This window comes from Cervus elaphus, chromosome 6 (assembly GCF_910594005.1).
Source record: "Cervus elaphus chromosome 6, mCerEla1.1, whole genome shotgun sequence".
NCBI classification, from domain to species: Eukaryota; Metazoa; Chordata; class Mammalia; order Artiodactyla; family Cervidae; genus Cervus; species Cervus elaphus.
Window position 1 is genome coordinate 29201241 of NC_057820.1, and position 14512 is coordinate 29215752.

At 39.9% G+C, this 14512-nt stretch overlaps 1 protein-coding gene across 6 annotated transcripts in view; it reads right to left on the bottom strand.

Annotated features, from left to right (window-relative positions):
• Positions 1 to 14512, bottom strand: part of SLC4A4 (solute carrier family 4 member 4) — a 351570-nt gene that overhangs the window by 92247 nt on the left and 244811 nt on the right. For all 6 annotated transcript variants that reach the window (XM_043906523.1, XM_043906522.1, XM_043906525.1 and 3 more), the window contains exons 9-12: positions 12019 to 12106; positions 9651 to 9805; positions 8598 to 8711; positions 6285 to 6459 (exon numbers count right to left, since the gene is read on the bottom strand). In XM_043906523.1, coding sequence (XP_043762458.1) covers positions 6285 to 6459; positions 8598 to 8711; positions 9651 to 9805; positions 12019 to 12106 — 532 coding nt within the window. The remainder of the gene's footprint in view (positions 1 to 6284; positions 6460 to 8597; positions 8712 to 9650; positions 9806 to 12018; positions 12107 to 14512) is intronic.

Sequence of the window (14512 nt, forward strand, 5' to 3'; positions counted from 1 at the left end):
ACAGGGCTGCAAAGAGTTGGACATGACTGTATGCATCCTCATGGCAAGGGGAGGGCTTCCCTCAGATGGTAAAGAATTTGCCTGCAATACAGAATACACGGGTTGGATCCCTGGGCTGGGAAGATCCCATGGAGAAGGGAATGGCTACCCACTCCAGTATTCTTGCCTAGAGAATTCCATGGATAGAGGAGCCTGATGGGCTACAGTCCATGGGGTCACAAAGCGTCAGACATGACGGAGGGACTAACACACTTCCACTTCATGGCAGGGGGAACAGAGCATTATTACAGCGGAGCTTACTGAAAAGGGCAATGAGAGCACTGCATATTCTTGGAGCTCAGAAAGCCAAAGCTCTAGTACTCTGTTGCTTAAGAACGGCAAACAAGCCAGGGCTAGATCCCAGAAGAACGTAAGGTCAACTCTTGGCAAAGCAGTTCAGTTACTCCCAGAAGCCCAGGCTAAACTTTAATTGCCTACACTTAAGAAATCCATGCACACCCACTCTGGAAACCTCGGAGTCCTCTCAGAGAAGCATGATGGCTCAAATGTATGTGGCAAACTGGAGAATTCATACAGCTATCTATGCTGCCATTATAATTTGATTATATCTGGAGAAAGTTCCAGAAAAACATCTACTTCTGCTTTATTGACTACACCAAAGCCTTTGACTAAGAGAAAGTGAAAGCAAAAGTCGCTCAGTCATGTCCGATTCTTTGCGACCCCATGGACTATACAGTCCATGAAATTCTCTAGGCCAGAATACTGGAGCGGGTAGCCTTTCCCTTCTCCAGGGCATCTTCCCAACCCAGGGGTCGAACGCAGGTCTCCTGCATTACAGGCGGATTCTTTACTAGCTGAGTCACAAGGGATCACAACAAACTGTGGAAAATTCTTCAAGAGATGGGAATATGAGAACACCTGACCTGCCTCCTGAGACATCTGTATGCAGGTCAAGAAGTAGCTAGTTGAACTGGACATGGAACAACAGACTGGTTCCAAATTAGGAAAGGATATGTCAAAGCTGTATATTGTCACCCTGCTTATATAATTTACATGTGAAATGCCAGGCTGGATGAAGCACAAGCTGGAATCAAGACTGCTGGGAGAAATATCAATAACCTCAGATATGCAGATGACACAACCTGCAGAAAGCAAAGAAGAACTAAAGAGCCTTTTGATGAAAGTGAAAAAGGAGAGTGAAAAAGTTGGCTTAAAACTCAACATTCAGAAAACCAAGATCATCATGGCATCTGGTCCCATCACTTCATGGCAAATAGATGAGGAAATAATGGAAACACTGAGAGACTTTATTTTCCTGGGCTCCAAAATCACTGCAGATGGTGACTGCAGCCATGAAATTAAAAGATGCTTACTCCTTGGAAGAAAAGCTATGATCAACCTAAACAGCATATTAAAAAGCAGAGACATTACTTTGCCAACAAAGGTGCACCTTGTCAAAGCTATGGTTTTTCCAGTGGTCATGTATGGATGTTGAGAGTTGGACTATAAAGCTGAGTGCCGAAGAATTGATGCTTTTGAACTGTGGTGTTGGAGTAGATTCTTGAGTGTCCCTTGGACTGCAAAGAGATTCAACCAGTCCATCCTAAAGGAAATCAGTACTGAATATTCATTGGAAGGACTGATGCTGAAGCTGAAACTCCCAATACTTTGGCCACCTAATGAGAAGAACTGATTCATTTGAAAAGACCCCGATGCTGGGAAAGATTGAAGGTGGGAGGAGAAGAGGCCGACAGAGGATGAGATGGTTGGATGGCATCACCGACTCAATGGACATGAGTTTGAGTAAATTCCAGGAGTTGGTGATGGACAGGAAAGCCTGGCGTGCTGCAGTCCAAGGGGTCACAATGAGTTGGACATGACTAAGTGACTGAACTGAACTGACTGGAGCCTCTGGAGCCTCAACTGATTTATTCTGAACACAGTTCCACGGGAAACGATCCATATGCCTCCCAAGATTTGCTTCAAAATAGGTGTGTGCGTATGTATATACACAAACACACACACACATAATGTGATATTTATATCATTACATATATATGTGTGATTATTGAATTTATATAACTGAGAATGTATGTGAATACTAATTACATATATATGCATATATACATATATATTTCTGCTCTGAAATGAATGCTTAAATGTAAATTCCTGTCATTGAGTAGGCAAGACCTCCTGAAGAGAAGTTGGCAGAAGAGTTTGCTTCAACAACACCAGTGTGGGTGACTCATTCATGTTTTCACAACATGCTTCTGCCCAGCATCCATGTCTATTTGTAGCCTCACAATAAAGGTCCTACGTGAACGTCTCTCAGCTGCCCGCCTCTAAAAGCAAGGACACTGTACCCGGTTGACTCATTTGAGCTGCCTGTGCTTTTGCGAATAACCCACTGCCACATTTATGAAGGCATGTGATATAACTGAAGATTATTTCAGGCTGTGCCAATGCTTTTCTGCTCAATCCTGATCTAGTGTTTAGAAAGTTTAGTGAAGAAAGAAGATTTCACCCCTTTAAATAAGTCCACTACAGACCACTACTGGTATCTCTGGGGGGGCATAAAAAAGATTGTTTTATCAACTCTAGATCGTAAATACCATCAGAATAGGGATTCTTAGCTACTTTGGGCATGTGATCTGTATCCCCAGCACTTAAAATAATGCCTGGTACACACTAGACACACAATAAATATTCACAAAGGAATGTATCAACGTCTGCCTTAGACTGGTAAAATAATCTGGGCCTTGACAGCAAATCCACAAAGTATTTTCTTTTCCTGATGCCAAATCAAGAAGACATTTACTGCCAGAGCATCAGGACCTCTGTATGTTATAAGATGTCCAACAGGCACACGAAGTGGTGGTCAACATCACTAATTATTAAAGAAATGCAAACCAAAACTACAATGAGAGTTTCACCTCACACTGGTCAGAATGGCTGTCATTTAAAAAGTCTACAAATAACAAATACTAGAAAGGGTACGGAGAAAATGGAACCCTCTTACACTGTCAGTGGGAATGTAAACTGTGCAGCACTGTGGAAAACAGTATGCAGGTTCCTCAAAAAATTAGGAACAGAGTTGACACATGATCCAGCAATCCCACTCCTGGGCATATATTTAGCAAAAAAAAATGTAATTCCAAAAAGATGCATGCACCCCAATGTTCATATCGCAAAAAACACCTCTGTATGTTAAAGAATATACCCTTTCAGTTTTGAGACAGTCGTCAACATATTAAATTCACCTTATTCCCTGGTCTTCAAAATAGATAAAACCAATAGATACACCCATATAAGTCATCTACTACTGCAAGAAAACCTAATTAGATGACTATAAGCAAAATTTTTCCATATTTAAATTCTAGGATATGTAAAATTACTATGTAACTATTGAGTTGGGTATGCGTGTGCACGCCCTAATCAAACTATATTTACACATATTATATCAAAAAAACCATTGAACCTATGAACTTATTTACTAACAGCATCATTCCACCCGAAAGAAATTGATATGAAAGCATTCTGTTCAAGAAATATCTATTAGCGATCATTAATTTTTTAACCCCTGTTTTCCAATGTTTCTGCCACCCACTGAAAGTACCAAATTGTAGTATTTCATCAACATATTTCTTAAAACAAAAAAGTCTTCAGAAATGACATGGACTAAATATATGTATATATGAGTGTTAAATATATCCAACACTATTTTCATTCAGAAAAAGTTTAAAAAAAAACAAATTCAGTTTCAGTGAAATTATCCATGGAGGTTACATAATTTACTGATACAATGGTCCATTATGTCTGACAAATTATCCTCATAGGTTTCAATTAGATACTTGATTAAGTCAACTCCCAGAAGTAACATCCAGCAAATGGTCATTTTAATGGACACTGAAAGCATTGACATTTCTCCTAAAATCTTTAGAATCCAGAAAACAGCTTACTCCACCAGCAAGGCCTTTCCCATAACACTTGTCACAGGGGAAAAACCCACAGTAACTACGTATGTTACACAACTGAATCTTTACAGAACTCGCTCATAAGCAAAATAATGTACCAGGAGGGATCAACAATAGACTTGAACAGATTTCTCTCTCTGATGCAACTTTATAAAGCTAAGTCTCATGAAGTTGAAGAGTTCTATTCAGCTTAAAAAGGCAAAAGGCTAACACATAAGAAGTGTCATTATGTCTCCATGTCAATAAGAACATTAAAAAAAAAAAAGTTGAAAAATTATCTTCATCAGAAAGTCTCTCTATATTGTGCAAGACAGAAGGAGGTTTTGTTCTTGCTGCCCTTTCAAAATCACAGCTTTCTGTGATTTTTCTTAAAATATTGTTCAGTCGCTCGGTTGCGTCCAACTCTTTGCGACCCCATGGATTGCAGCATGCCAGGCTTCCCTGTCCTTCACTTAACACGAGGTTGCCTGTATTATCTTCTTCGTGCTGGCCTCAGGGTACTTCCCCAGTGCCTTTTTCCCCCACTTTGTTCTTTTGAATGATGTATTTTAATTATCATTAGATTTTCATTTAGATGAAGAAATACCACGCAATTTGAATTCAGAACAGATTTTGTAGCAATATCATTACTGACTTACTGTTACATTTACTCATTTTTGCCTATGAATGAGAAAAAAGGGGAAGACACTCTCTTTGTATACTTCATCTCCATGTCTACAACGCTTGGCTTCTATTCCCCATACTTGGGAATACACAGTTAAGTGCTTTCTGGCCAGCACAATGTAATTTTTTAAATGTTAAAAAAAAAAAAAAATGTTAATCACTGGCCAATATTTCAGAAGCCAATATTTCAGAATCACCAGATTTCACTTAAGAATTTGAATTTCCAACCTCTCTTTGAAAATCAGAAAATGCATGAGTGCATATTCACATGGCAACAAGGAAAGCCAAGTGGCAACCGCCCCCTTTCAAAGGAGCAGGAGGTCACGGGAGGCATCACAGTGCCCAGCTGTGAGAAAACCCAAGCCAGCCTTGGAACAGTCACAGGGGGAGCCCCCAGCCCCACCAGCAGTCACGTGAGGAAAGAAGCCCTCAGGCAACTCCAAACTCAGCTGCCAAAACACTGTAAGTCTACAAGGACCAAAGGGAACCAGCCACCCGAGTCCATCAACCACCAAAACCACAAGAGAAAAGGAAAAAATGGTTGTTTGAAGCCTCAGATTTGGGGGTAACATGCTATGCAGTAATAGATAAAGACTAAAAGATGAAAGTGCTCTTAACAAGTGAAATATAATTGCTTAAACCAATGTCTCCCTTTTTGCTTGGGTCAACACAGGTGTCACAGAGCGTCTCCATATTAATTTTGTGTTTAAGCAGAAATCTAAAATATGAAATGTGCCCAGGGGAGAAAACAGATGTAGAAGAAAAGCAATCCTTTGGAAGCAGCTCTATTATTTCAAATAAGCTGGTTGGCAGCACTTATTAATGTCACATAGGTTAAACAGTAATAAGTAGTAACACAGAAGAACAGTGTTTGAAAAGGGCTTGAATCTGGTTCTTTTTTTTTTTGAATCTGGTTCTTTTCAGCTTCACTCACTACTCTATACTCAGCAACTAGCACAATGCCTATTTTTTTCCATAATGATTGGATCAACTAAAAGAGGTTTTGTACATATCTTTCTGATTATGGGAATTAAAAATATCTTTCTATCACTAAAACTTCAGCTATTATGGCTACAAGAGAAGGGCAAATGCCACCTGCAAAGCAACCAAAAAAATAAGCTAGAGTCTTAATGGCTTAATGAGAGGCAGATCCAGGAATAGCAAAACCAACTCATAGCTTTTATCCTTAAAGCTGAGTTCTTCTCACAAAGATACAAATTCAGTCTTGAGCAAAACACCCATCCGCTGCTCACATGTAGAAGGAAGCTAACCAGGCATTTCCCCAAAACTTGATACATCAAGTTTAACAGTGTGGTCCATACATTCAAGGTAATAGAAGATCGAAACCTTATACCCAGCACAAAATTAAAGCAGCTGATCTGCTTTTGCCCAAATAGAGCTATATATCCTCATTTCCTTCCCTTCTTTTCCCCACTTGTGACTCAAGCCAGATTTCATCGAGCTATTTTTGTAACTACTAAAAGGCTGGAAATACAGCAGCAGACCAGAAGCAAAGTAAAATGCAGCATCCAGCAAAAGAAAGAAAATCACGCTGAGTAACTGAAAGGCCATCTGCTTCTCGCTGAGCTGTAGGGGTGAGGAAGGCAATCTGGCTGTACTATTTGTGTCTTCCCAAACCAAACCCACCTGCATGTTGTCAGTGGCATCCCCAAGCAGTCCTCCAAAAGTGATAGCATTAGTTACAGTTGCCAGATAAATGAAGAGAATTGCTGAAAGAGCCTGAATATTTAAAGCATCATAAAAATCACTGGCAAAAAATGGTGCTTTCCTCTTTATGTCCTTAATTAATCCACCACAGAACCTGGGTAGGGAAAAAGCAAACGTGACAATGTAAAATAAAGTATCATGCAATGAACCAAGAGATAACTTATTTAATCACAGAGAAGGTGTATTTAAAGTGTTTGAATCAGCAAGATACTATTTTAGCCCTTACAATAAAATCAGAAAACTGTAAAGGAATACATTTTCTTCTGTCTTCTTTTTGATCACCAAATTAGGCAGTCACATTCCCTAGACTGTTGGTCTTTAGATGAGAGTGAATTGTGTAGATGAATTCGGTGTCAGTGTCTAAAGGAAAACATCCCAACGTGTGAGCCAATCATATAAGGCCCTTTCTAATCTTGTCAGAACTTCTATCCCAGCCTCATTCATTCATTCACTCATTCATTCATTCCACAAACGTGTACTGGTCATTTGGGATAGGCCCAGCACTATTCTGAGTACCGGAAATACAGCAGTGAATAAGACAGGAAAAAAATACCCACCCTCATGGAGTTATTTTCCGAGTGAGGTGAACAAAATAAGTAAAATGCTGAAAATCAAAGGAAAAATTAAGTGGGGATCTGGGTTAAATGCTAGAGTTGCTATGGCTGAAATATCAGAGCGGCCAGAACAGGACTCCTAACCGGTGACTTTGGGGTGAGGATCGGAAAGAATGAAGGGAGAGAGCCATGCAGACGTGTCACGGAGGAGCGTAGCAAGCTGAGCCTCCTCATGTCCACACGCAGGTCAGCTGCCTGTCACGTGTCAGCTCACTCCCTCAACCAAACCTCACTCAGCTTTCCCCACGTTGTGCCTTCTGCCTTTGATGTCCTCTTTCAGAGCTCTACAACCCTTGGAAGTCTTGATCCTCCACTCATGGTAAGACTTGCACTAGGGGCTCTCACACATTCTCAGGATTATGTGTCTGTCTTAGCTGCATTCAAATGCCCTGCTTCAGTTTTCTTGCTATGTACAGACATATTGCGTGGCAGCAGACATACTGCAGACATGCAATGCACTTAGGAAAGTTAAAACATCAAAGATTACAGTCTGATTAAATAAAGAAGTTAAATCCCAGAAATTGTATCTATAGAAAAGGAAAAGGATAGTTCTAATGGGAATAGTTTGTAAAGAACTATTCAGGGAAAAAATGGGGGAGAGAGAAGGTTCTGTTCTCTAGTCTTTAAGAAGGAAGAGGAGAGAAATAACATCCTCTTCATTTGGGAAACAAGCCCAAGTGGCTCACTGGAGGAAGAAAAGAACGTCATTTCATTCAGATTCAGTTGTCTGTTAAAATGACATACCTCTGTGTTTTCAAAAATCTGAAGTGTTTTTTAAAAAGTCATATCTTCATAAACGAGTATCCTACTTAAAACTGTAGTTAACTCAGATTGAAATGGAGAACATAATAGTTCAGGCATAATTCTAATAAAAAGAGATTTAGCCAAAGCTGCCTGAGAAACCTGAATTCCCCACTGCAGGCCGAGGAGACGGTGGCCCGGCAGTCCCTCATTTCTGTAACATGTAACTCTGTACATGTTCTGTGACTCTGCACTCTGTTCTGTAATATGGGTACACTTCTGAGTAAATGTATCAGGAAGAGATGGAATCAAGAAAGTCAAGGAGGCAGGGGAGACTGGCCTCTCTGCCACACCCACCCCCCGTCTCTCTCTGTAACAGCTCTCACTCAGGCCCCTGCCATCACACTGGCCTCTGTGCCAACCCAGCACCCACTAGGCACCCTGCTCTTCTCCATTCCCCCCCCCCAACCCTAGGATCTGCCTCCCCACTTCTTCAGGACTTCCCTCAAATGCTGCAATTCCCTTTATGGCCTTTCCTTACAGACCACGCTATGTAAAATGGTATTACCTAGTACCTTTCGCCTGTTGCAAAACTCCCTACTTCTGCTTTACTTTGCCCCATACAATCAGATTCACATTTCGTTATTTGCTCATTGTTTGTCTCCCACCACTACAAAGTAAGACCCCTAAGGACAGAGGTTTTCCATTCATTCACTGCTGCAGCCCAAGCACGTGTGACTGACTGATAGATACACCATAAACTTGTGCTGGCTGACCAAACATACAAACCAGTGAGCAAAGCACCGATAGAACGATTAAGGGGAATTCAGACCAGAAGGGAACCTCATCATGAACGACAGAAGAATCCATCAGTTACCTTCCAGTGCGCTGCAACTCCTCACAATCTGCATGTCCTCCTCCTCCATGGCCTCCATCGTGGGGCGTGTCCCCATTCATCTGAACATTCTCTCCACCTGAGTACATATTCTTTCTAATCAAGACAACAGAGCCCAAGAGACGATTAGTTTTATTTTATTCACCTGCCTCTTAGCTACACCGTGCACTAACTAATGAAGAGATGGACCAAAAACCGTCTGGGAGAAAGATCATTATTTCCTACTACCATCATGTGTGTGCTTAATCGCTCACTGGTGTCTGACTCGTTGCGACCCCATGGACTGTCGGTTTCTCTGCCCATGGGGATTCTCTAGGCAAGAATACTGGCCTAGGTTGCCATGCCCTCCTCCAGGGGATCTTCCAACTGAGGGATCAAACCCAGGTCTCGCACATTTCAGGCAGATTCTTTACCGTCTGAGCCACCAGGGAATCCCGTGAATACTGGAGTGGATAGACTATCCCTTCTCCAGGGGATCTTTCTGACCCAGGAATTGAACCGGGGTCTCCTGCATTCCAGGCAGATTCTTTACCAGGGAAGTAGACAACTTTAAAGTGTTCCAGTTAGTGCCAAGAAAAATGAGTAGATGAATAAAAAGTTGAATAAACTATATGTTGTACGAAAGGGAAATTGTTTCATCTGGAAAATCACAGATTTCTAGAAAATGGCTTCCCCTCAATTATCTCACCCAGTTTCTTAACCTCTTAAATCTACAGGGAGTCACCTCAAATAAACTGATCTTTCCACCTATATAGGAGTCCCAGAAACATCCCAAAAGAATCTCTACAGTGTATTCCAATATTGTAATCTGAGATCTCTAATTTGTAATCACTGAAGAATATCACCACATGCTCATTTTCCAGTGTCAACCAAATGTCAAACAAAGGCACATGTGTGATTCATTTGAGATAATACCTCGAGTTGAATGGAAATCTGTCAATATTAAGGCACTAGACAGAACTTCTTTCCTCTTCCAAAAAAAAAAAAAAATCTCCTTCTCAAAGATTAAAACTCTCAATGGCCTGATCATCTTACCTTTTGTCAGAGGATGGAAGACTCTTAGGAGGCTCTATCCTGATCGCTGGATCCCACTCGCCAGGTGGAAGGACAATGACTTCGTCTAGGAACTCATCTATGCCAGCAATCAGGTCCTGCCTATCTTTTGCTTTATAAGCAATGTCATGGAACACCTAAAGAGTAAGAAGAGATGTGCTGATCCAACAAGAGAACTCTCCACATGCCTCAGATGTTGAGGCTGAAGAATGCAATCCAAAATCTATTTTAACATTACTGTGACCATAGCCTCATATTTCTTACTGTTCAGCTTAATCCGAAATAGTTCAGTATCCAGATTATGAACCCAAAGAATATAGGTAGAGGCATGAGAAAACAGCTGTGCTTCTTTTATATGATTTTTTCCTAACAATACCATAAAATAGCATTGCCTTTCATCTCCCACTGGTATGTACTATTACTGATACGGTTGCTATGGAAGCCAGATGAAAATAGTTTAGAGAAATACACAATCATTCCCTGAAATAAAAACTACTGGGCCAAACCACTGCTTCTAATTCAAGAAGGAAAAGTTCAAGCTGAGTGTTAAGACTGGTTAAAACTCAAACTCTGCAGCTCTCAAACACACAAATAGTGTGAGTTAAAGCAAAGGGGTTTTAAGTAGGTGATCATCTGTCTGTCTTTTAGGAAGCCAATAACCAAACCATCCAAGGCAGCAAATGTTCCATGTGTTTTATGCAAATATCCACAGCAGGAGCTTCCAGACGTGTATCATACTCTTTGTCAATAATTCCATTCTTCTAATGTGCCTGATAATCTGAAAGTCTTTAATACCTAACCCAAGCCTTTCACACCTCATAAGTCAAATTCTTCAGTCTCCAGGAAAGAAGGTGGCCCCTGTTTGATACCTTTGGCTATTCTTAAAGATTGCTACTAAGCCTTTCTCCTCAGTAGAATTTGTAAAAGCTATCAAACAACACGTAATGGCGTGGGGGTTTTGGGGTTTAGGGGAGGTCATTCAAAGTGTAAGCATAACATCTCCAGTAGACACAACTGTCTACAGCCTTATTTTCTCTTGCTACTTCCACTACGGAGGCTGGAAAGTCAGTCACTTTCTTAGACTAGCCTGCAGGTAAAGATGGGCAGTTCTGACTCATGGGATTAGAAAAAAAGAAAAAAAAATGTGTGGGGGGAGCACTAAAATACCAGTTCAAAAAGAAAGACACAGCTAATATACCCTGCCTCCTCCTTCCTGCTTTGCTACAGATGGTGTGACTGGAGTTGACAGCAGTAGCCATCTTAAGACCACAAAGCAGGAGCCTTGGTACTTGATTTACCATTAAGCAGTTAAGGTAAACCAACTCCAGGATGCACTTACCTCCGAATTTCCTAACACGTGTACAAAACAAACCCTAAATTGTTTAAGCCACAAGTCAGATTTTCTGAAATTTGCAGCCTAAAGCATTTCTTTTTCTTCTTTTTCTTTTTTGCCCAAAGCATTTCTAATCAATACACCTTAGGGCGAAGAATTAAGAAATTGTAAATATGCAGAAATAAATAAAAGAACCCACTGAGATGTTTAGTTGCCTCAAAGGAAAAAAACAGTATTGCTATTCATCAGTGTTCCCAAATTAAGTAACCATCTGAGTAATCACCAAATAGAACTGCCATAACTAAATGCTCTATTCTCCACTCAACACATGGAGAAGCTAAGATATCAAGCAATGAAGCAAAAACAAAACATTTGGCAAAATAGCAAGCTAGAAAGGCATAAAAGCAGAAATCAGTGATCCTATATTCTAATAGTATTTCTCCTACTATGAGACTAGTTTGGAGTTTCAACATGTCTAAGATGTGTGTAGTGACATTTAAGCTATTATGAGAGTACAGTCAAAATTCCAAAGTGCTAGATACTTTGCAGCAATGGTTGCTAATGCATTTTAGTATGTGTGTCATTCCTTCCCACAAGATAAGCAAACCACAAAAACAGGTGCTATCTGATACCTAAGGGAAAATGCATTTCACTATGCATTATTTTATAAAACCCATTTCTGAAACAAAACACTTGAATTTGCAGGATGAATATATTAAACATTTTAAGAGATTATGTTAATACAGGGACTTGAACCTTTTAAATAATATTTAACATACTTCAGTTTTCAGAACTGCAAATGTTTAGAAAAAGGAAAATATGACTTATTCTAACACAAAATTTATTTTTTGAGAACTATTAAAAGCAGATGTCAGCTCATTTGCACAAATGACTGCCCCTCATCTTTTAAAGAAGGTTGGTAACTACATAATTCTAATGAATAAAATGTGATAGCCAACTCACAGTATGAGAATACAAGAATGACATTCACAGATCACAGTCTTCCCGATTCCCTACCTCATCAGACATCAACGTGGCAATGGCTCTGCCAATCTCATGGTAAGACTTGGCTTTCCCCTTAGGACCTAAGAGAATGAATAAGAACCTAATGGGAGAGGAAAGAAGCAAAGGCTGTAACACATATTTCATCAAACTCAATACACATAACACTGAGACATGTTTAATCCTAATTCATAAAAAGGTTAGGTCTAGAATTCATCTTTAAAACAAAGGTTATAGTCTTGGTAATATGAAAGGCACACTTCCACACTATTGTGAAACACAAATTGTTGTTCATTTTATTTGGAAGCAAGGGAGAATTGAGCATGGAACCCTAAAAAGCTTCTTCATGAAGAAGGAAAGGTTCACTATATGAGTAAGTCTTTCTTTTCTAAACTTTCTTTTCTTTCTCTTTCTTCTGACTTTTCAGAAACTTTGGAGAAAACCCATTAAGCACAATAACTAAGAAGACTTAGCACATCCTCTGATTTTTCTGACTTTTCTTCACCCAATATTGATGGTTACAAATGATCCTCTCCATATTTTAAAGAAATATTTCTACTCAGAAGTGGCTGGGAGTCAGCAAAATCCAACTCCTCTACAATAAGCCACATGCTGACAACCAAAGTAAAGGAGGAAAAATATGAGAGAAATTCAATATAAAACATCATTCACAGTTAAAATTCTTTTACAGGATTCCTCATTTTCTTTTCCAAACTTGTTTTCTTGATAATGCACTGTTCCACAGTACTTAGGTCCTGAAACTTGCAGTAACAAGCTTATCTCCACTCAAGTTCACCCCTTATCATGTTGGAAGGAATCCCTCACTGATCACAAGGGCAAAGATGCAACTCTCAACCGGGGAGCAGGAGGTAAATGAATTAAAACACAGACAAAAGGCAATACTAGAAAAATCCCTGCCTTGCTTATTTATGATCATATCTTACCTAACATGGAGATAATGAGGACAATAAAAATGATCACATCCTATGTTTGCACAGCTTTCTAAAGCTTGCAAAGCATTTCACACTCACATATCATTTAAACTCCTACTATCCTTTGCTATAAGGACACGTATCTTACTCCCATTTAATGGTGAAGAAACCTAGGCTCAAGGAAGGTAATGGATGGGCTCAAAGACTGTCCCTAATGAATGACACAGTAGATGGTTGGATGGCATCATGGACTCAATGAACATGAGTTTGAGCAAACTCTTGGATGTAGTAAAGGACACAGAGGCCCGGTGTGCTACAGTCCACGGGGTCACAAAGAGTTGGACATGACTAAGCAACTGAAGAACAATAAAATAGATAGGACTTTTTACCTCCTGTTTTTTTTCCACACACAATTCTGCTTAATAATACCTGCACAACCTATACACCAGAGAAAAGCTATCCAACTATGACTTCCATAGGCCACTCTGGGGAAAGAGGTTGTGGATACTTAGCTGGGGACAAGAAAGCTTAAGTGAGATCTTATGAAACCACGAATGGCTTAGGACTTTTGTTGGTAAATTTTTTTTTACTAATTTATTCATATTTTTGTTGTTTAAGAAAGGGCTATTGATAGCCAACACTCTTCAAGGTATTAGGGTCTGTTCTCAAATGCCCTTGAAAAGACAATTCCATTTTTCATCATAAAATTTAATCTAAAGAGTAAAGAAAAAAAAAACAAATTGAGAATGTAAGAAGGTAAATCTGAATGTCTGAATACTCAGAGTTTACACCAGAATAACCATAAACCCATTCGGTATTTATTTGCTTAGAAACCAGTTCTGGAGTGGAGCGGCGCACTCGCTTTCAAGTGTTATCACAGTAGATGAAACGGGCAAAAGCAATCAGCAGGCATGAAAGTCATTCAAGTATGAAGGAAGTCATTATTAGAACTGGGTTTTAATTCTTCTAACTAGAACTTGCCTTTTTCCAAAGCTGAACCTAAATTATACGCCACCACGTATAGTATTATCAAGAGCTTTTTTTATTGACAGAAAAGTACGATGCACTTTTCTGAAGGGATGGCTCACTGAATGAGTGCCACACCTAAAAAAAATATTTAACAACTAAAGTAAAATACAAATCTCACTAAGAAACACCTACAGTACTTGTCATACGTCCCAATTCCATTTACTTGTCTACCAAGGGCCAGTTGTCAGGCAGAACAATAGGGCATAGCTTTAGACAGAAGTGGGCAAATGTGGTACAGCAAGAGAACATATATAACACCTGGATGCTTTACTTAATACATTTTTAAATAATGTATTTCCTTTGCCTGTCATTTTTTATTATTTCAGGCTTCCCAGCTGGCACAGTGGTAAAGAATCCACCTGTCAATGCAGGAGACTCAAGAGACACAGATTTGATCCCTGGGTCAGGAAGATCGCCTGGAGAAGGAAATGGCAACTCACTCCAATATTCTTGCCGGGAGAACCCTGTGAACAGAGGAGCCTGACGGGCTACAGTCCAAAGGGTCTCAGAGAGTCAGACACAACTGAGCATCTGACACATCCAAATAT